The 22,978-nt window shown below is 38.6% G+C and overlaps 2 protein-coding genes across 9 annotated transcripts; both read right to left on the bottom strand.

Moving 5' to 3' along the window:
• Window positions 1-109: 109 nt before the first annotated feature.
• Window positions 110-5,681, bottom strand: LOC126625836 (uncharacterized). 4 transcript variants are annotated; one of them, XM_050294939.1, is made up of 14 exons: window positions 5,507-5,681; window positions 5,313-5,413; window positions 5,156-5,222; window positions 4,926-5,036; window positions 4,548-4,743; window positions 4,281-4,366; window positions 3,768-3,963; window positions 3,545-3,656; window positions 2,654-2,781; window positions 2,315-2,521; window positions 2,080-2,189; window positions 1,378-1,507; window positions 953-1,105; window positions 110-536 (listed from the first exon to the last, which is right to left on the bottom strand). In XM_050294939.1, exons 2-14 carry the CDS (start codon window positions 5,401-5,403, stop codon window positions 315-317), a joined length of 1,809 nt encoding a protein of 602 aa, XP_050150896.1. In that variant the 5' UTR covers window positions 5,404-5,413; window positions 5,507-5,681; the 3' UTR covers window positions 110-314. The 4 variants fall into 4 exon arrangements, with proteins under 4 accessions (XP_050150896.1, XP_050150895.1, XP_050150898.1 ...); XM_050294938.1 differs by having other exon boundaries at window positions 5,313-5,403; XM_050294941.1 differs by having other exon boundaries at window positions 5,313-5,393.
• Window positions 5,682-6,055: 374 nt separating this feature from the next.
• On the bottom strand, window positions 6,056-22,340 carry LOC126625834 (alpha-mannosidase At3g26720-like). 5 transcript variants are annotated; one of them, XM_050294934.1, is made up of 28 exons: window positions 14,831-15,147; window positions 12,856-12,939; window positions 11,777-11,865; window positions 11,506-11,680; window positions 11,249-11,380; window positions 11,021-11,107; window positions 10,864-10,935; window positions 10,650-10,763; window positions 10,463-10,563; window positions 10,280-10,373; window positions 10,012-10,179; window positions 9,841-9,930; window positions 9,645-9,710; window positions 9,491-9,547; window positions 9,125-9,344; window positions 8,888-9,018; window positions 8,722-8,787; window positions 8,576-8,635; window positions 8,428-8,502; window positions 8,237-8,284; window positions 8,008-8,127; window positions 7,840-7,905; window positions 7,602-7,714; window positions 7,287-7,371; window positions 6,980-7,186; window positions 6,829-6,876; window positions 6,680-6,748; window positions 6,056-6,578 (listed from the first exon to the last, which is right to left on the bottom strand). In XM_050294934.1, the coding sequence occupies exons 1-28, from the start codon at window positions 15,044-15,046 to the stop codon at window positions 6,384-6,386; spliced, it is 3,048 nt and encodes a 1,015-aa protein (XP_050150891.1). In that variant the 5' UTR covers window positions 15,047-15,147; the 3' UTR covers window positions 6,056-6,383. The 5 variants fall into 5 exon arrangements, with proteins under 5 accessions (XP_050150891.1, XP_050150892.1, XP_050150890.1 ...); XM_050294935.1 differs by having other exon boundaries at window positions 11,261-11,380; window positions 14,831-15,146; XM_050294933.1 differs by lacking the exons at window positions 6,680-6,748; window positions 6,829-6,876; window positions 6,980-7,186; ... (22 more) ...; window positions 12,856-12,939; window positions 14,831-15,147 and adding exons at window positions 16,717-16,785; window positions 16,872-16,919; window positions 17,021-17,227; ... (21 more) ...; window positions 21,764-21,936; window positions 22,030-22,340.
• Window positions 22,341-22,978: the final 638 nt, after the last annotated feature.

Genomic DNA, 22,978 nt, shown 5'->3' with positions numbered 1-22,978 from the left:
AAACTCATGAACTACTTCTCTCGATTTTAAATCTTACGCACCCAAGTGAGGATTTATGCCAATCTCAGGGACCATTTTAGCTAAAACGCCTAGGAATAATAACCATCACTTTCCCCTCTAAAAATTTCATGTTGTGATTATATAATTTTTCCATCATTCGACAACAAAAGTAGAAGCTGCATATCCATATTCCCTGCTGGCTAATTTCAAAACTTGTGTCTCCAAGGCCGCCGCCGAGGACAGTACAATTAACAGAAATCCTCAGATTCTTCCGAGTATGTAATGAACCTATCGAATAGAAAAACTCAGAGAACTCATCCCCAAAACCTTTTAAGGAAGCCGCCGCTTTTGTCTTTCCTCAGCCGATGTTGAAGTGACGGGAAGTCGATGTGATTGTAGGCAAGGTCGAGCACAATGGGGTTGCGAGGAATTGATTGAAAGGGAGGAGGGAAGGCTTCAATACGCGGAGCACTTTTCACGTTTGCATCGCCAACTGCAGACTCGTAGACGTTGAGTTTCTCAAGGAGGAATTCCACCTGAAAAAATATCCAAATCAGCGTATCACATAAAGTGATAATATTAAGAGCAGAATCACAGAGATTAGTACACAAAATTTCAGAGAAACTCATCCAAAAGAAGGTTAGCATCACGGGTTAGGAGTCCCGGTTTCTCACAACCTAGATAATACATAACAGCTTGAACATCTATAGAAGCCTAAGTAGTACATAAGGAAAGGGCCAGTTCTTGAATCTGGATGGTCCAATGTCTGGGCAAGCCTAGACAACCCAGAGACGGCCTTAAATGGTCCAGATTAAGTAGACCTCTTCACTTTTGGCCTCACTATCTTGCCCAACACATTACACACTAACCAGAAACACACTGATATGATTACCAGAAATTTTTGCACAATTCTGGTTTTTTTTTAAAGAAGAGGAAATGATTTAAGTGGTACCTTCTTGTCAATGCCACTTAAGTTGATACTAGATATCTTCTTTGAAAGGTTTTCAGGAGCCTTAAGCTCTTCCATGATCCCCGTGGCATGTTCGATGCAACTGTTGGATCTGCACTCATCACACAATGTCTTCAACTCCTTGATGATCGCCTGCTATAAATATAGAACCGATCAAACTTGTATTCATCTTAGAGCTCATTCATGAAAATTGGTATTTGGTATGACAAGAGGTCAACTAATTGAAAGTTTTAAATAAAAAAGATTGGACTCCCCAGTTGCATGGGAACCAAAGGCGATATACTAAACAGAAACCTAATGTAATGTAACCCAAGATGCATCTGACAAAAGAGTATTAATTTAAAGTACAGAGGTCAATGTTTATGCAAACATATTTCAAAAAATAAAAAGCCTACACTAATACGCACCTCATCACCGTTATTCACAGATTGGAATTTCGCTAGGGCATTCTCTGCAAGGGAGCGAGCATGGCAGTACAACACATAAGCTTCTACCCTCTTACCGGCCAAGCTGTATGATTTGCCCAGAAAGAAACACCTGCGAAAAGTTGGAATACTGATAAATTTATAGAATAGACAATATCCCTTGACACCTATATACCAAATCTATTGATAAGAGTAGAACCTTGGTTGTTTGTTCAAGCAGAGCAATATAACAAGCATGAAACCGTAAACAAGATATAGTGAATCCTCGATATCATGTGCCTTAGTTTTTTCTAAAGGGGTGAAGAAGACAAAAAACACGTAATTTGGTAACTGCAGAAAATTTAAAAGTCAACCTAAGTACAAGAAAACCACTTTGTGATATTAACTTTTACGTAAGAGTTCCTACAATGGCAAGAAAAGTTATCATGATACATGTAAACTTGGTATTTTAGGGCCACTGATTTTGTAGAAGATAGGGATGTCCTGAATTCAAGATTTAATGAGGCATAGGCGTCATCTGAAAAAACAAGCACAGAAGCAATCCCAAGAACATAGCGTTGATGAAGAGAAGTATGCCAGAGTTCATAAAACAATATATACATATATATATATACATATATATATATATATATATATATATATATATATAAATAAATTAAAAAGATAGCTCTGCTGAAAAAAAACCTCTCTGCCCGGAAGGCTAAACTTTTTAGTTCACATTCGTCAGCAAAAGCCACTTCTTCTGGTTTTTTGTCTCTTCCTGAGCTGACTAAATCTGATAGATCAGATGTATTCTGCCAAATATCACAACACACATGGTATTCTATTTATAACCTGAGATATCAGCATATAGTAAAAGTAAAGCATTTACACATGATGAAAGGCAAGTAGGAAACAATTCAAAACAGAGGCAACTAACCTGTAATAGTAGATCATACAACCGAACAAGCTCTTCAGGCTTAGTAGCTTTCTCGTTTTTGTCATCACGTCTTTTGGTAAGTTTACTCTTCGCAATGGTAACCAACATTTGGTTGCGCTCAATGGTTCGCTCTCCCAATACAGCACTAACAGCTTTATCAAGGCCATTCAGGTCATCCTTCACATTTTCAGAATTACCTGCACTGGCCTATATACAGTGCATCAGAACAGCAGCATGAAAAAAAATACAAAATAATGATGAAGCACATTACAAAAAGACGAATCCCTGGGGGCATCAGAAAAGGAAATGAAAACATCTTATATTGAGAAACTTCCATACCAAGTCACTGCGAATGGAACCCCTTGCCTCATGGTATGCAGTAAAAATTTTGTCAAAAATGCCTAGTTTTTTCTCTGGTGGGAGTGAATTAGTTGATGAACCAAGCAAATCTTTCTCCAATTCTTGAGCTGAACAATTTTGTCACATCAAAACAAAGAATAGCAGTTAGTGGAATTAAAGTATGCAAAAAGAAAGAGACAAATAAAACAAAAGATAGCACTTTATTGGAATTATAAATGTGCAAAAATAAAGAAAGAAACATGACATGATGAATCACACCAAATTTGCACAAAAAATTCATAGAATCTGTAATTTGTGAAATCTAAGGAGGATAAAGGCTGCATATCTCTCAATTGCAATGACATATGACAAGTATCTGGTTCTGGCTAGGACTTTCCCTACCTATAACTTTTCTAAGTCAAAATTAAAAGGATATCTCTCTCGTAACAGTTCCCAGAAATATGCATCAAAAACCTTGTCTAGTTTTTTTCCCATTCTGAAGATTACAAAGAGCCCACCCCACACAGTCCTAATGAATGGTGCACATTTTCAAATTCCAAAGAGTAGTTCAGTTTTGTAATTCTCAGATCCTTTTAGACATACCATCATTTTTTCAGTGAAAAACAAATCTCCATCTTCAGCTAAAGGTTCTCATCATACAAACAAATCACTCTCATGAGACCTTACTGGCACATACATTTACACTCTCACACACACGGAGCATGAACAACAAGAGATATGATCTGCTATGCAATGTCCTCTACCAATTAACAAAAACCTAAAACCAGTAGGATTTTTTATTTTTTATTTTTTTATGAGGACAAGAAAAACAAAATTCTTTATATTGGTGCCATGACTTAAAATAGTAAACAAACTAAACAAATTACTGACCTTTTAAAATGGAAACTCGAGTTTTTGGATTTGATATTGGAAATCTATGACCAAGCCAATGAAACTCTGTCATGGAGGCAGCCTGTTGAGATCTTGCCTCGGCCATAACAGCCTATATTTCCAAGTTTCTTCAAGTCATCAGTAAAATAAAAAGAAGCCTCTGAGGGATAAAGGGAGGAAAAGCATCAAATGTATGGTTTACTTTAAATGTAACCAACCCTACCTCCAATTTAGCCTTGAAGAGGTCCAGCGCAGGTCCTTCCATCTCACCAATCTGTAGAAGTTCGGAGGCTTGTAGATTTGACTCTCCAACCTTGTGTAGGCAGTATCGAATACTAGGTTCTAATTCCTCAACACGCTCACGGCACAAAACTTGATTCTCCAGGTCTCCATATTTAGCAAGTTCCTCATAAACAGCCCTAAACATATTAACACAAAGTTATACGTACACTATTCATCGAACCAAAAATACTTGACTCCTACATGCATAACCGTCTAATTCAAATGCTGTATCTGTTCCATTAGAATTGTATTAATGGAAAGCTTAACTTGTAGCAAAAAGCAACTAGAGAAATTATATTCCGTTTTGCAGCATGTATTTTAATCGGTTAGTGCTTTTGAACATTGATAATTTAGACTTTTGGGGCAAACACAAAATGAAGGCATCAAATTACCCATGCATTTCTAACATAAAAGCAGCATTAATTAATGTATATAATTTGAGACAAGATTGAACCTGGCACTTTTGAAATTCATCAATGCGGTGTCCCAATTTTGATCTTGCTCAAACAACAAGCTCCCCTTCATAAAGGAGGCATAAGCCTACATATTAAATTAAAAGTTGCAAGGTGAGAAGAAAATAAGCCATGCCACTTGAAACAAAAGCTCTATTAAATCAATGAAAATCACATGTTAATCATACCATATGATATTATGACCCAAAAATATTATGAATTTGGGACAGGATATGCACATGCAACTGAAACAAGAAAAAATTAAGCACCTCGGCTTCTAAAGAAGTTCTGGAATCTCCCTTGATTGCACACAACTGTGCAAAAAGTGTGGCCCATTTTACTGCCTTCCTCAGCCTACCAATTAGATAGATTCGCTGACGAGCATTTGGACCATCCAGAACCTGTCTCTTTTCCATGGCATGGCTCCACGCTCTCTCCGCCGTATAAAGAACCACATGAAGATACCTATCACAAATCCAGAAAATTAAAATGTTAAAGCATGAAAATAACTCAATGAACTAAAAAATATTGTTCCTAGTTCCTACATACTCCAAAATTCGTACATTTTCGCTAGTCCAGCAATAAAAATAGATGACCAACATATAATTCAATTCCAAAAACAAAATTCATGAGAAAATAAGACCCACCTCACTTCGGTGACAGTAGATTCAGTAATGGCCCGGCGGTTGTATTTACCGCGGCCATGAGTGAACTTCAACGACTTATACAACCTCCTCAACCTTGCAGTGCAATACCGCCTGCGAAAAAATTCAATTCCAGCAACAAAACATATCAATTTCTACTCACAATGCACACAAACACACACCATGAACAACAATAAAACACAAAATTAAACCAAATGACAATGAATATGTACCGATAACGAGTGTAATCTCCGTGGCGCAATCCGTGCTGCATCTGAGCAGATTTCAAGAGCAGCAGCACTGTGAAAATCGAAATTAAATCAAAATCCAGACGAAAAAAACCGACGACGGAGATAATGATTTCAGAAACGAAGGGATTGGAGAACGAACCGTTAATGGAGAATTTAGGGGAGATCTGATCGGAACTGTTGGGCTTTGGATCCTCGATTTCCATGGCGGACGCCTGGCTCTCTTTCCTCATCTGAAAAATTCTCTCATTGAGAAAAAAAACACAGATAAATCAATTGATAAGTAGAAGCATTTCACAGAGAAACGGAGGCGTTTGGTTGCCGGAAAATACCTACCTGGGATAAGGTGATGTCTCGGGTAATGTAATTCGATGGATTGCTCCGGCGGCGGCGGCCTCGCAGTCGCAGTGCTCTCGGTATCTCTCTCTGTGGCTCGTACTACTTTTGTGGATGGTCTCCTTGGCGCTGCTACAGCACGTGCCCTTCACGTGAATGGACAATGCGGCTTGAATTCACGATACCACAATATAAACAATAATTCAAATCAATCCAGACCATCCAATATTTGTAGTATTTAATGCTATGTACTTATGTAGTATGGAAGAATTTTAGATGGTGAATGTATTAGGTAAATGCACGTAACTTAGCAAATATTATTGTCTATGAGTTTGATACGTGTGCAAATGTTTTTAATTTTGTGTTTTGAATGAGCAATTTATGCTTATGTGCCAAATTGTGTTAATAGTCGTGGATATGATTTATCATCACATGACGTCTCGATTTAATAATGCATTGCATTGGACAAAAATGCTACGATAATAGTGAACATGTTTCATTTAAGTCATTTTTTTAAGTACGAGTCAAAATTTCCCAATTCTACAAGTATTGCTCAAAATTCTTTAGTTTTAAGTTTTATATCATTATTTTTAGAGCGTTTAAAGCTCAATGATAAGAGGTCTCGCACCAAATACTACATTTTAAAGAATATAAAGACGATAATTCAGTGTCGTGAAAAAAAAAATTAGAACAAAAACCCAAAAATAAATAAGTAATCTACAAATGGATCGATGTACGAGCCGATTCTCCCATATTACTTATTCATTTGGTTCCTCATCTTCTCCATGTCCAACGAGACATGTCAATTCAGAGCGCCCTTGACAAACGAACTCCTCAACATCGCACATTCTTACTTTTCAGCGGTCGAATATCTGGGCTACAAGTCGATGATAAGCGTTCGAATTTCCGTTGGAGCAAGATCAACCACCAGCTTTGTTGGATCAACAGGTCCTCCCCTTAACACTTTGGCTTCTTCGTCGGAGGAGCCTTCTGCTTTCCACACTAGTCTCTTCTTCTCCATTTCCGCTCTTTCTTGGTTTGCAGATAAACTCATTTCCGTTACTTTTCTAATCTGAGTTTCATTGGAACGAAAAATGTGTTACCAGAAGTATTTAGATGGTTAGTTTTTCGGATCAGTGTTTATCTTCGTGGACCGATGTTTATGTTACGTACCTTCTTATCTGCAAACACTTTTTTGAGCTCTACACTTGCCATAACCGAAAGATCCTTGTCCTCATCAATCTAGCATTCGATACACCATATAAACATCAGTCTTATTAGAACTTGTTGCTGAAAATGTGGAGTAAGGAAGAAACTAAAACCTCGTATAAATGTGCAAGGCGGAACAGAAGTTTTTCATCTTCCAGCTCCTACAGAGTTTTAAAACAGGATTAACAATGTTAATCTGATGAGAGGAATTTTTTTATTTTCCAGTAGGATGCTGCTTCCATGTTCTCGAGGAGAGATACGAACCTGGAGGGTTATTATCGCGACATTATCAGGTAAAGTGTAGGAAGGATCCATTCCCGAAAAGGTTGTGACATGAGAGCTTGTCCAGCTATCTTCATCTTGTTCTGTGAAGGCCAAAAGAAATGGAGAGTATATCTCCTGACCAAATGATCGACGCCATTTAGCGCCCTCTCCCAATGGATCGAGTCTGAGGTAGTACTTTCCGATGATCTGTCAATGTATTTAAAAGTTAGCATATCATATGGGGGAGTTATGGTCTTTATGAACACTAAGAACCCTAGCTAGCTAGGGTGAGTTTTTAGGATCATACAATGAGTCCTTCACAATCATCTCGAATGCACACAGTTTCGTTTAGGGCTTCAAATATACCTTTGTCATCGTCACTGAGCAACCTCCTAATAAAAGTGGAGTGTAATCAAGAAGATATTAACGAATTCGTTGGTATTCCAGCATTTCAGAATAAGAGTTAGGAAATTGATTCGTTTCCAAAACAAATAGTGGGAGGCTAATGGCGACGCATATACATTCAAGATAGATTATAGCGTTCTCACTAACCGCGTTATTAACTAAACAACGAAGATAGATCGAAAAAAGAAATGTAGATCCAGAGTAAAGGGAAGAAAACCTATGGAGCATGAGTTCCAATTGTCCATCCACAATGCTGGATCCACCCACAGATCTATCTACTAATACTGACAGCTCTGTGTTGTTATCTTTCGTGTAGATTCCGAGATTAATCTGTAATGACAGAGAACTTTGTCATGTCTTGGCTGAAGATACATACTTGTCGTAAAAGGTAATTTTCCAGAAAATTCGAACATGAGACAACGAGACACATTGATCGATGTAGTAATTACACATACTGGATAATAATTTCCTGCAACAGGTTGATTCACTTCAAGATCCCAGTCTTTTCTATAGTCTCGAATCTGCGAAACAATAATTTCTGTTAAAATTTCTAGCAAGTTGCAGACATTGAACAAGGCTGGTCAAAAACCGGAAAGACAAATGAGATCAAACACACAACATACTCTTTCGATAAAATCGCGCCCATTAGAGTCTGTGTAGAATCGTTTGTTCGTTTTCATGCCGGTTGTAATCTTGCTTACAATGTCTTTGCCAACACCGTTATCGATTGGTATAGGGCCAATCTGAAAAATCAGAACATTGTTGTAAAAGGAAAATTCTCGAAACTTTTAGTTCTTGGATCTTCAATTGTCTTATCCAGTGGAAACACACAGTACAGTGCAGTTAACTCACAATAAATTCAATCTCAGCATGCTCTTTTTCCTTGTACACTCTAGTGACCTGTTTAAGCATATGCAACAAATAAACTGTTGTTAGTATCGATCACAAAATCTTCACACCACGAAAGAAAACTTATACACACACACACACACACACACATATAAACATATGATCCCATATTTTTATTAAGATTCTCTAACCACCTGGTAAATCCAAGAGTTTATCCTATGATGTACTTCATCGAGCAATGGTCCTCTCAAAACAGTAAAATGATCAACCTGCAATTCCTAATGGTGAATTTGCTATTTCTTACTGTGATTGCATATGGTAAAATGACGTTCATTTACCTACCTTCCCTCCTGATTTAATGGGATATGAACCATTAGGGCGGAAGACATACGCTCCCTCGGCCTTCAGAAAATAGAAGCATTCCCTTTTCAATCTTCGTCACATATAATCACGTTTAATTACATTTAAAATGTGTATTACTTCATTACCTGTAAATCGACATATCCATTATCTCCAGTGTAGTAGCTAAATGATTGTTTTATCCGCTTTTTGACCTATATTTTTAGTACATATCAAATTATAAGCACGGAGAAAATCAATTTAGCGAATATTTTTGCAGAAAACAAGTACTGTTTGAGTGCAGAAGTTACATACCAAGCTTCTGCTGTTCATATATTTAGTAAGTTGTCCTTCATTCCCAGAATAAATAAGTCTCAAGTTGCCTCGCCCGACTTCTATTGTATCATTTCGACCTGCTTCTGACCTGTACACTTCTGAAGTAGTAGCTGCATTTGTAAGGTGGAAACACAATATCTGAGCCGTCATTAAAAGTTAAATCTGGTTCTGATATGTTTCTTCAGTATCATACGGTAAAAAGTTCACATAGTCAACCTTTTCGTGTGGCACTTGAGATGAAGTAAGTGCTAAAACCAAGAGGGGGTACAGTTGCCGAAAATGCAAGCCAATAATATGGAGTTTCTCCCAGCGATTTACCAAGATATGCCTTGACATGGTAATTTCTTATGGTCGCGGACGCATTAAGCAGAGGTATGAGCTGTGACTCAATTTCTTTTCCTGTAGAATCTCTCACAGCGACGTTCGCATTGATAACCTGTAGAAAACGAGTATCCAGAAAGAAAAAAAACAGGAAGAACATATACTTACTTACGTAGAGATATGCACACGTACGCGTGAGAAATATTAAAAATCTTAAAACACAGTAAGGATTTCAACATGGAAGAGGAAATAACTACTCACAGGAATCTTTATGACATCCTTTCTTTTCCATCCCAGAGAATTATAGACAACAATAACCTACAAAAGAGAAATGCATAATCACGAAAGAATTCGTACTTCTTGATTGAAACATAAGCATGGCAGATGGTAAATGTCATCGTTAAACTATCCTCACCAGGGATTTCCCAGTTGACAGATCAGCCTCTGACGGGGGGCAATAGCTAATGTTCAGAAGTGGACACTGAAAAAAAAAATATAACTGGAAGAATATGAACAAAAATTGTAAAGTGATAGGAAATAAGAATCTGTTGTTAATCCAGTGGTAAAGTGAAACAGCCGAAAAATGTAGGACAAACGGTAGTTTAATTTGCCTGTTGAAACTTAGTTAACAGATTCTCGCAACCAGCTCTTGATTTGGGTTCTGTCATGCAAGAAAGCGATTCTGCAATAACCTTCTCAGCCTGCGAGAAATCGAAACCATTTCGTTATGCAAAAGTAAAGAAACTACTGAGAATATCAGGAATGGTATAAGTTTTATCTACCTCATTGTAGCCTATTGAAAGTCGTTTTGCATAATCATCCGCCACATGCTGCCTCTCCGTGCCACTAACTGCATCGTGATGTTGAGCGATTGCTAAGGCGTCAGCCAGAGAATCTGTCTTAGACCCTGATTTACTCATTCCCTTAAAAAATTCGAGTTGCCTCGCTGCCTGATCATAGATAGAAGAACACAACTACCTTATACTCTTTGAAATCTTACTCAAAATATAATTATTACCAACGCAGGCTAAAATGTTCAGAAGAATATACCAAATAGTAGCCGCTCATCATTCTAACATAGCCTTTGATGGCTGGCCTGCTTGTAAAATATCCGGTCCAGTAAATATTTTCTTTGTCAGCGTATCTGATGGATACGCGTTGTTATAAGTTAACAAGCTGGAAAAGGACCAGGGTACCTGTAAATGACGATGAATTTCAAAAGTTTGAACTCACGGAAAGAAGTCTCCAGTCTTGATTGGCCAGGGTTCATTTGTTGCATGTTTGGCATCAGTGTATATTGACGGAGTTGAGTACAGCGCATTCACACGCCCATCCTACGAACATTAATGCGAAGTCTTCCATTAAGAGGGCAGAAAATGTGAAACGACAACAATGTTACACTTTACAGCCATGGACTAACTTGATTCACGTAATGAATGAACTTATCCATCTGCAGAAACCATGAATGCGCGTACTGATATTTGAAATCGGATCCCATTGTCCACATGATATGATTCGTACGAGTTATGTTTGCCTGAAAACCAACGAGTGGTTTGCATAAGCCCCGACAGATCTCAACTCTTTTCTGAAAGTAAAACTTAGGCTGGCAGACAATCTAATAGGATACATCTTACTTGTGAGATTGCAGCAGATACGAAATCATTTACACGCTCGAGCACATTGTAGTCAGACAGATCAGTATCATCCTTCAAACAAGGAAAGCCAAAAGAAAATAGATAAATGTGTCATTACGTTACTACGGACTACATAGGCATTAGACTGTGGACTCACCTGAACAATAGGGGATAAGTCATCAACTTCAAAGTAAAAATCATTTGTCGGAGGTCCATAATTCTCAGGGAATGCACCGGCGAAAATCTACAAACACAAAGAAAAGAGGTTGATTAATGGTACATTTCCAATCTTCAAAAAGTTCAACTGAAAGAAAGAAAAAAACATGGTTTCAAAGCTGAAACACCAATCCATCCAGAACTAACAACACAACTTTGTGGCGCACACATGCACACGCACCTGTGCAGATGATCCGAGACTCTTAGAACCTCGCCAGACAACCTCGAGGCTTTTCTCATTCTTCCGTTTAGCTCTGTCTTGGTAGTCAATTCGAGCAAAGAAAAGAGAGTCAAATCCAACCTATGCCAACAGTATAACTGATGTTCAACAAATGGTTTCACAAATATCATTCACTAAATGCATGTTACGAATAGAGTAACGAAATGGTTATAAAACGGGCCCTAGGAGTTTCAAGAAACGCGGACCTCAGCTCCCAACAGGTAGGCCTGCACTGCAGAATGTCCGAATGGATCGATCTGCCAGCCAATTCTGGGAGTCACATTGAACTCTTGTTTGATGAACCGATGCCCGAGAGTCGTCTGATCAATCATATCGATGTAATGAGCAGCAGCCTCATCATGCATGCACATCCCCCCATTTCTGCAAAACAAACCCAGATCGTAAACAACAGCAAGACATTTTAAATAAAACGATAAAAATTGAAACTTGGACTGCAAGGCATTGCAGATTTTGTACATGAGTTCCAGTTGACCGGAGCTAACTAGTTGCTTGACCGTGTTTTGGGTCGCCTCCGTTTGGTCTCTCCACCAACGTTGGAAAAAAACCTGCATTAGTTAATCAACTAATCCATTTACATTTCTGATTCCATTTTCGTTTTTCTTAAAAAAAAAAACACATCAACAATCAGACGCTAATGTAATTAAATTGGCTAGAGCGGATATGCTCTCCGTAGACACTTGAGCTTAAATCCCCCTCCTAAACATTAGATTAGATTGGTTTTAAGTAACATCCCCTCTCTCCCCACTTGAGTTCGAACCCATTTGGCTTGTTATATAAAAACACATACTATTATTTAGACATATAAAATTAGCACATAAAATAGCCACTAAACCCGGAAAAGGATCCTCGCCGGATCCTTTTTGTGGGGATCCGGGAATCAAGCAATCACAGCCGTTTATTGGATATCGTGCGGTTAGAGATCATTTTAAATTAGATATAAATAGTATCTAACGAAAACTGACCACACGATATACGATGAACGACAGTTATTGCTTGATCCCCTAAATCCCCACAAAGAGGATCCGGCGAGGATCCTTTTCCACTAAACCCAACCCTTGACAGTGGGACCCATAACCATACCCCAAATTTTGGTCCCACCTCCCTCTCGCACCACCTCTAATCCAAATGGCCGGATACCCTACAGAAGAACCTGTGTGCTCTACTATTGTATGCGGTAGAGATGGCAAATCAACGCATTGAGTTGTTAATGGATACCCATTAAGACATATTTAGTTTGATTCACCTTATATCCTCATCACTACCAATCCCACCTCTATATAATGATGATAACAATTTTGGATACCACACCGCTCCAATTCATCAATTCTTCTTCACCCACTTTCAAATGGTGCTTGTTGCCACCTCTCAAGACCTTGGTAAGTAAATATTGTGTATCTGTGCGTACGTATTTTCTAACATACAATACACGTATTATACATGTACATATATACTTTTTACGTTTAAAACCCGTTATTTTCACACAATTTTGAATCATACGTCACATATTTTCAACTAATATTAACGATATTGATTGCCTGTTCAACATATATGAATTTGCGGTTCTTATCGGCCAACAAAGCGGGAACCAACGAATCCAGCACCATCCGAACACAAGCTACCTGAAAGCAGTAGTTTTAATTATTATTAGTAGATTATTATATCATAAAAGATCGAGTGTTCATTAGCAATTAAGCATCCAAATTTCAAATTAAGAACCGGAAGATAAATTAAAAATTTAAAAGTGAATGAAGAAAAAAGGGTAAATCTCAGTTTACTACCCTCAAGTTTCGTGGTTTTCAACATTTGGTACATCAAGTTTTTTTCGTCCCAGAGTCATACCTAAAGTGTAAATTTTGGGACAGTCTTATACATCCATTAGTCAAACTGTTAAGTCTTTCGTTAACTGATGATGTGGCGCCCGCGTGGACAATGATTGGGCACCACATGTCAATATAAGGCCCACATGAATATTAAAAAATAAAAAATAAAAAAATATTTATGGGCGATCAACCCCTCACTCCCTCCCTCATTCTCCCTCCCAACCCCCACTACACGTCCATCATCACACCCTCCACCCCAGCGTTCTTCAGCGCCTGCAGACTCGCGTTCATCGCCTTCTTCCGATTCACCAAGTTGTGCATTGTCACACCGTCCAACGGCATCATCACGTAAACCGGCACTCCCATCCCCTTATCGTGCGTACCCCTCACTTGGTGCTCTAGCACCGGCGATTTTGCCTCAGTCGCGAACGCCCTGCATGCCATGGACAAATCCGGCTGGCTAGACCTCAGAACCAGCGATCTGCACGGACTCAACGGCAGCGACAGCCCGTCAAACCCTTCCAGCTTTTGAATTTTGCAAGTTAGACCCGCCGCCAAAGACTTCCACATTGGCGACACGATGACCAATTCTACGGATGATGAGCTGCCTTTGGTCGTCCTAATCGGAGTCCTGGAAAGCGCGCTGATCTGGTGCGTCATGCTCAACGCCATTTTCTTTGTAGCCAAACATAAATTAAGCCCAAAGGTGAGAAAAAAATAAAATTGAATTCAAAAGTGTGCGGAGGAGAGAAGGGAGGGAGAGGGTCGGGGGTTGAGGGAGGGAGAAGGTTAGGGTTTGAGGTCATGGGTTAAGGGAGGGAAGGGGTTGGATTTGCACATATGGGTGGAGGCCGAGAAGGGAGGGATAGTCGAGGTTAAGGAAGAACAGCCTTTTTTTTATGTAATTTTGTAATTTTTAATTTTTTTTAATATCCACTTGGGACCCTTATTGACACGTGGTGCCCAGTCATTGTCCACGTGGGTGTCACATCATCAGTTAACGGAAGACTTAACAGTTTGACTAATAGATGTATGAGACTGTCCCAAAATTTACACTTTAGATATGACTCTGAGACGAAAAAAACTTGATGTACTAAATGTTGAAAACCATGAAATATGAGGGTAGTAAACTGATATTTACCCAAGAAAAAATGTTCATACGGGATTTTTTCTTAATATAATTTCCTATAATGAAAGCAATACAATTAACTGAAAAGCACAAGTAAATTAATATGAATAATGCTTGTGTACCCTCACGGGAACCTACTTGTCCCCTACCCGTCCTCATCCTACGAACATCATAATCGGAACCATTCGTTTACTTTATTATCATTTAAAGATCATATATGAAAAAAAATCATTCAGTGTAGAGATCTTTTAGCCATTCTTATGCACCAAAAAATGGACGTTTCATCATAAGAGCATTTCCATTGTGGTCAAAACGGTTGATTGGTTTGACACTTATGGAACGTTAAATGATATCCAGATCAAATAATTTTTTACATATATAATCTTCAGATGATGAGAAAGAGAATGAATGGCCATGATTATGATTTTCGTAGAGTAAAAACACGTTAATCATAAGTGGGAGGTCATGTCATAAGTAGGTTTCCCATGAGAAATACGAGCATTATCGAATTATTAATTAAAAGTAAAATGATCAAATTAAAGAAAGGGATGGGAACCCCACCTGAAGGGAATTGTTGGAGCCAGTATAGTACTGATCAACGGTCTTCTTCCATCCGACGTCGTCGTGGGTGTGAGGGACTAAATGAACGTTGAGCTTCCCGGGAACAAGGCGCGACGTCGTATTGTAAACCATGTACTTGGACTCCCCACGCAGAAACACTTGAACTAGCAGTACCATAACCAAAAGAAGCCGCAAGCAATTAGATTCAACCGCCATCGGACTCGGAGCTCAGTTGTTTAATAGCATTCACGCTTGCACCTGACGTTTCAAGTCTTGAAAAACAAAAGAAAGAAAATATATTAAGGTGATGAGAAAGCTCATGAACTTATTTAAGACGTCGTAATACCAAAGTCTTGGTCGTTGTGGAAAATAAACTTGTCTTGGTATTTTGTGGTTGGCATTGGGCCTGTCTGTGATTAAGGATGTGTTATGGAGGTAGTCGGCAGAACCCATTTTTCTTTTCTCCTTTTTATTGGGTAAAATCTGCAAACTACATCACTTTGACCGGAGCAGATGTAACGTGTTGTTTGATGTGTAACCAGTTATATGCTAGCGTAGCACTGGGGGTTTGACGGGTTGGATGAGATAGGTTGTGATCAATTAAAATGAACTTGAGTCTGATTTGTTGTTTGTTGTGTTAAATGTGAGATGATAATTAACTGAATATGATGGGTTATGAGTCCACAATAAAATAGGTCATATCTTTATACATGGGTTACAAGTTATGTTTTACAAATCAATGCCAATCTAATCCTATCCCCTTGAGACCAAATTTCATCCAGCCCACCAAACGAATCCTAATAGATGTTTATTTTAGTAGCACAATGATTGTGATTTAACGAAATATTTAGCACTTTCTAAGGGGGGGTGTATGATAGCTCTCTTCTTTAAAGCTTATTCCATAGAAGCTAATATCAGGCTATTAGCGTTGCATCCGCATCTTTCCGACCAAGACCCGGAAGGGGTTCACTTTGCTTGGATTTCATAGGATTTTAATATATCCTTTTTAAGTAATATTTCAAAGAATTTTAAGTGCTTTATGAATAAAGTACATACATGTGATGTGATCCTACACCAAAAAATGCTATAAAATCAAAGGAAAACTAATGAAAATGGCTTGAAAACTTTGAGTTTTAATGATAAGGACAAAATAAGGAGTAAAGTGAATAGTAACAGGATTGACTTTTTAGTGTAAAAATATGGTTTTTCGTTAAAGTGAACAGTACCAGGTGCTTTTCGTTAAAGTTCCCTAAAATCAATCCTAGCACAGTTGTGCGTTTTCATTTGCTATAAGCGTTTGTGGTTGTTTGAAAACGTTTTTATATTATGAATCAGTCGTCATAAAAACTTCTGAGAATTAGAGCCAGGCTAGTGATCCACATGACATTATCTTATAACACAAGCAATAATGTATAACAATCATAAAGGACTCTGAACTTCATCCTACATTGCTTCCTCATGTTGATTCAGTGCCTTCTGAATCCAAGTTATCCGAGCACCCTTGGGTGTTCGAGCTTAGTATCGAGCGAAAGCAATGTCTCTAAGACTCTACGTCGCACATTCTTACATTTCAGCCGTCGGATATTTGGACTAGAAGTCGATGATAAGCGTTCGGATTTCCATTGGAGCAAGTTCAACCACCAGCTTTGTTGGATCAACAGGTCCTCCCCTCAACACTTTGGCTTCTCCTTCGGAGGAGCCTTCTGCTTTCCACACTAGTCGCTTCTTCTCCATTTCCGCTCTTTCTTGGTTTGCAGATAAACTCATTTCCGTTACTTTTCTAATCTGAGTTTCATTGGAATGAAACATGTGTTACCAGAAGTATTTAGATGGTTTGTTTTTCGGATCAGTTTTTATCTTCATGGGCAGATGTTTATGTTACGTACCTTCTTATCTGCAAACACTTTTTTGAGCTCTACACTTGCCATAACCGAAAGATCCTTGTCCTCGTCAATCTAGCATTTGATAAACCATAAAAATATCAATCTTATTAGAATTCGTTGCTGAAAACGTTAAGTAAGAATAAGGAAGAATAAAAAACCTCGTATAAATGTGCAAGGCGGAACAGAAGTTTTCCATCTTCCAGCTCCTACAGAGTTTGGAAAATAGGATTAACAATGTTAATCTGATAGAGGAATTTTTCATCTTTCATAGGATGCTGCTTCCGTGTTATCGAGGAGAGATACGAACCTGGAGGGTTATTATCGCGACATTATCAGTTAAAGTGTAGGAAGGATCCATTCCCGAAAAGGTTGTGACATGAGAGCTTTTCCAGCTATCTTCATCTTGTTCTGTGAAGGCTAAAAGAAATGGAGAATATATCTCCTGACCAAAAGATCGGCGCCATTTAGCACCCTCTCCCAATGGATCGAGTCTGAGGTAGTACTTTCCGATGATCTGTCAGTATTCAAATCAATCACATTAGATGCAAAAAAATCTGGAATTTGTGAACACGAAGAACCATAAGGCTGGTTCTTATGATCTTACTGTTAATCCTTTGCAACCATCTTGAATGCACACAGTCTCGTTTAGAGCTTCTCCAACGCCTCTGTCATCATCATGGGTCAACCTCCTAATAGACAGATGGTTGCAACATCAATAACCATGAAATTTACTCAAATATAAATCGACGTAATTAGGCGTAGTTAAACATGAAAATTCGAAGTAGCGGAGAGAACAAACCTATGAACCATGAGTTCCAATTGCCCATCCACAATGCTGGATCCACCCACAGATCTATCTACTAATACTGAAAACTCTGTGTTGTTGTCTTTCGTGTAGAGTCCGAGATTAATCTAAAATGACAGAAAACCAGACTTTGTCATGTGATTAAAGAACCTAAGCACTTCATATTTTACAACAGTTTGAATGATTAATTTGGGAAATTCTTGGCCACTTTTTCTTTGTCCTGCTTTATCCTACATACCGGATAATAATTTCCTGCGACGGGTTGATTCACTTCCAAGTTCCAATCCTTTCTATAGTCTCGAATCTGCAAAATAGTAATTTTTGCTAAGACAATGTATAGCTGCACCTTACATTCACTTGTTTCTTTCGAGTTGCAGATGCTTCATACATGTTATGTAGAGGATATTTTTGCACTACAAATGAAACAAGTATACGACATACTCTTTCAATAAAATCGCGCGCGTTAGAATCTGTGTAGAACTTTTTGTTGGTTTCCATTCCAGTTGTAATCTTAGTCACGATTTCTTTGCCAATTCCATCATCGATTGGTATAGGCCCAACCTGCAAAATGAGAATCTGTTGTCAAAGAAAGTTCTCCACATGGTAATTCTTTGATATCCACATGAAACGTGCAATGGAAATACGCAACACAATGCAGTAACTCACCGTAAATTCAATCTCAGCATGCTCCTTTTCCTTGTACAATCTAGTGACCTGTTTAAATTTGCAGCAAATAAACAATTGGTAATATCGTTAGCGGAATCTTCACACCATGAAAAAGAAAACCCATATATCATTTCCACAGACCTGATATATCCAAGAGTTGATCCTCTGATGTACTTCATCTAACAACGGTCCCCTCAGCACAGTAAAAGAAACCTGCAATTTCTAACGGTAACTCGCTATTTCTTATTGAGATTGCATTTGATAAAAGTTGAAACACTCATCGAAGATATTATGTATGTACCTGCCCTTCGGAGTTAATGGGGACTGTACCATTAGGGCGGAAGATATAAGCTCCCGAGGCCTTCAGAAATTAAAATGTATATCAAGGTTAGGGAAGTAACAACAACAGCAACAACTGAAGACTTCGATATATCTTTGTTTTACCTGTTTATCCGCACTTCCATGATGTCCATCATCTCCAGGGTAATAACTAAAAGCTTGTTGTATCGACTTGTTGACCTTCAGTTGTAAACTAGACGTTAAATCAGACGCATTGAGAAATAGCCTCAAGAATCGAAACACAGAAGCAAGTTGGCAAATTTGCTTACCAAGCTTCCGGTGTTGATGTATTGAGTAAGTTTTCCATCATTTCCGGAATAAACAAGTTTCAATTTTCCTGGCCCGACTTCTATGGTATCATTCTGACTCGTTTCTGACTTGTAAGCAGTTTGTCTCTCTGAAGTTGTAGCTGCAGCAATAGTAAGGAAGAATGAGAAACAAAATTTGAGCCACTATGCATAAGTAGTACGGTATGTTGAATGAGTATTGTATGCGTAAAAATTATCATCGCTAACCTGTTCGTGTGGCACTTGACACGGTGTAAGTGCTAAAACCAAGAGGTGGTACAGTTGCTGAAAATGCAAGCCAGTAACTTGGTGTGACACTTGGTGATACACCCAGATATGCCTTAACATAATTGTTTCTTAGACCCACTGACGCATTAAGCAGCGGTAAGATTTGTGATTCGACTTCTTTTCCTGTATAATCCCTTACAGTGACGTTCGCACTGAAAACCTGTACCAGTTCGGTAAGATGAGATCGTTCACTCGAATAAACAAAACAAGTATTCAAAACAAGATTACATTGAGTAGATTGTATGCGAAGCTAAAACATATTGCTAAATTTAATCCAAGGCAAAAACAGTTCAGGACTTGAAGTAATGATTTCCATAAAAAATCAAAGGTGAGGATTAGAACATAGAACCGGAAATAATTACTTACAGGAATCTTTACGATGTCCTCTCTCTTCCATCCTAGAGAGTTGTAGACAACAATAACCTACGAAAGAGAATGTGTCACGAAATAATTCTTACTTCTTAATCAAAACACAAACATGGAAGTAAAGGTCGTCGCCCAATTGTTCTCACCAGGGTTTTCCCATTTGATAGATCAGCTTCTGATGGGGGACAATAGCTAATATTTAGAAGTGGACACTGAAAGAAGGATAGAAATAGTGTTAGCTTATTAGTCTAGTTTTTAAGCGAAGCGCCCCAAAAGTGTACGATAAGGGGTAGTTATAATTTGCCTGTTGAAACTTAGTTGATGAACTCTTGCAACCAGCTTCTGATTTTGACTCTGTCAAGCACGCAAGTGATTCCGCAACAACCTGCTCCGCCTGCATGAGACAATTGAACAGAAATCATTTCATGAAGCGAAACTAAAGAAATTAACTACTGAGAGCATCAGGAGAGATCAAGTTTACCTCCTTGTAACCTATTGAGAGCCGTTTTGCATAATCATACGCCACGTGCTGCTTCTCTGTGCCACTAACTGCATCATGATGTTGAACAATCGCTAAAGCATCAGCCAACGAATCTGTGTTAGGCCCCGACTTGTTCAACCCCTTGAAAAACTCCAATTGTCTTGCTGCCTGTTTGTAATTAAAGCACAGTTACCTCAACAGGCTTCACATTTACTAAGAGCATAAAACGTAATACTTTACCGAGAATTAAAATGATCGTAAGAGTTTACCATATAGTAGCCGCCCAGTGTTCTAACATATCCTTTGATGGCTGGCCTGCTCGTGAAATATCCAGTCCAGTAAGCATTCACAACGTCAGCGTATCTGATAAATAAGCATGGTTAGAGCCTTAGAGGTCAAGAGACAGGAGAAGGAATCGGCACCTGCAAGAGAATTTGAATTTCTTAAATTTGAACTCACGGAAAGAAGTCATCGGTCTTGATTGGCCAGGATTCATTTGCTGCATACTTGGCATCAGTGTATATAGACGGGGTTGAATATAGCGCATTGACACGCCCATCCTACAAGGATTCATATGAGTACTTCAATTAACGCAGAAATCATAAAAGGGGCAGAAGATGCAAAATGACACCAATATTTTCAGCTATGGACCAACTTGATTCACATAATGGATGAACTTATCCATCTGTCGGAACCATGTATTAGCGTATTGATACTTGAAGTCCGTTCCCATAGTCCACATGATATGATTCGTACGCGTGATGTTTGCCTGAAAAAGAGAAGCAAGTAATTCATATAAGCGCCGAGAGACTCTCACACTTAAAAGTAATTAGCCTAAACTGATGAAAATTTGATCATCTTACTTGTGACATTGCAGCTGATACAAAGTCATTAACGCGATCCAGCACATTGTAGTCGAACAGAAACGTATCATCCTTCAAACAACGAAAGCAGAAATGATTGAATATTTATAAAACTACAGGGAACGTAGTCGATACACACACACATATAGAACATCGTGCCAGCTTCATTTGACAGTGGACTCACTTGTACAATAGGTGAAGGGTCATCAACTTCAAAGTAGAAATTATCAGAAGGAGGTTCATAATTCTTAGGAAATACGCCTGTGAAAATCTACACACCCGAAGGATTGATTAATAACACAATTCCAATCTTCAAATTCAAGCAATTAAGAAAAAACAAAAACACGGTTTCGGAGCTGAAAGGCCAAATTCAACACTGATAATTTTGATTAGTCCAACATCAGAAGAACATAAACTTTGTGTTACACACACCTGTGCAGATGAACCGAGACTCTTAGAACCCCGCCAGACAACCTCGAGGCTTTTGTCAACCATCCGTTTAGCTCTGTCTTGGTAGTCGATTCTTGCAAAGAAAAGAGAGTCGAATCCAACCTATGCAAGCAATATTGCTGATGTTCAATCGGTGGTTTCACAAATACAACTCACTGATGCACGATACGAATAGAAAAACCCTAAATAAATTGGCAATTTCGAAAACAAAAAGTTTCGAGAAACGCAGACCTCAGCTCCCAACAGGTAAGCCTGCACTGCAGAATGTCCAAACGGGTCGATCTGCCATCCAATCCTCGGAGTCACATTGAACTCTTGTTTGATAAACCGATGCCCGAGAGTCGTCTGATCAATCATGTCAATGTAATGAGTAGCAGCCTCATCGTGCATGCACATCCCCCCATTTCTGCAAAACAAACCCTAATCAACAAATTCACAACCCAACGTAGCGAAACACCAACGAAATGATTCGAAACAACGTGAAAGGCATTGCAAGATTTTGTACATGAGTTCAAGTTGACCGTCGTTGACTAGCTGTTTCACTATGTTCTGAGTCCCCTCGCTCTGCTCTCTCCACCAACGTTGGAAAAAAGCCTGCTCAACATATATGAACTTGCGGTTCTTATCGGCCAACAATGCCGGAACCAGAGAATCCAGCACGTTCTGAACGCAAGCTCCCTGCAAATATTCATAAACATTATTGTTATTTTTATCATAATAAATTAATTTGAACGTAAATTAATTTGAAGGAACATAATAATTTAATCATACCTGAATGGAATTATTGGAGCCAACGTAGTACTGATCGATGGTCTTCAACCATCCCACGTCGTCGTGGCTGTGAGGGACCAAATGCACGTTCAGCTTCCCGGCGACAAGCCCCGACGTCGTATTGTACTGCACGTACTTGGACTCCGCATACAGAATAAACTCAAACACAACTAGTACTACTACTACTACTAACAACAGAAGCCGTGGGACACGGCAGCGAGCTTCAACGGCCGCCATGTCGTGGCAAATTAACGATGTCGGTGTCGGTGTCGGTGACGGAATGCACTGAGACCCCAGAAAAGTGTTCATATATAAATATATTATATATATGTATATATATTGTGATGGGGCGACAATATTAAGGAAGAAGACGTTGCAAATCAACAAAATCGGATGGATTTTTGTCTTGTAGTTTGGTTTTCGTTGTCAACAATGCTAAAATATAAGGAAAACTAAAGAAAAATGTTTGAAAACTTTGAATTTTAACGATAAAGACAAAATAACCATAATTGACTTTTTAGTGTAAAAATATAGTTTTTCATTAAAATAAACAGTATCAGGAACTTTTCGTTAAAGTTCCCTAAAATATATACCAAGTTTTGGTCTTTGGCTGCTGGCAGTTAGCCTTTGGTATGGTGCTGCTGCATGTGAAGTAGTATTTCTCAGTAACAGTAAATTCTTCTCTACTAGGACCAACGAATCAAGTTAGTTATAATTTAGTTTAAAAAATTTGGTCTCCTTAGTATTATTCAATTCAAAAATTAACTTGCATGAAATAAGATCTACTGTCGTTATTAACTGACCCGTGATCTAATAATACAATGTGGCGTGTAGATATTGAAAATTAGTTTTCGGTGCAGGCGCCGGGACCATTGACAAGATAAATTTGGGTTTTGGGAATTGAGATTGGACCATTGGATTGGTGTCATCAGTGTGGCCCTATGAGTGC

Source organism: Malus sylvestris, chromosome 6 (assembly GCF_916048215.2).
Source record: "Malus sylvestris chromosome 6, drMalSylv7.2, whole genome shotgun sequence".
NCBI lineage: Eukaryota > Viridiplantae > Streptophyta > Magnoliopsida > Rosales > Rosaceae > Malus > Malus sylvestris.
Note: the sequence above shows the minus strand (reverse complement) of the source record. Positions and strands in the feature narration are given on the sequence as shown.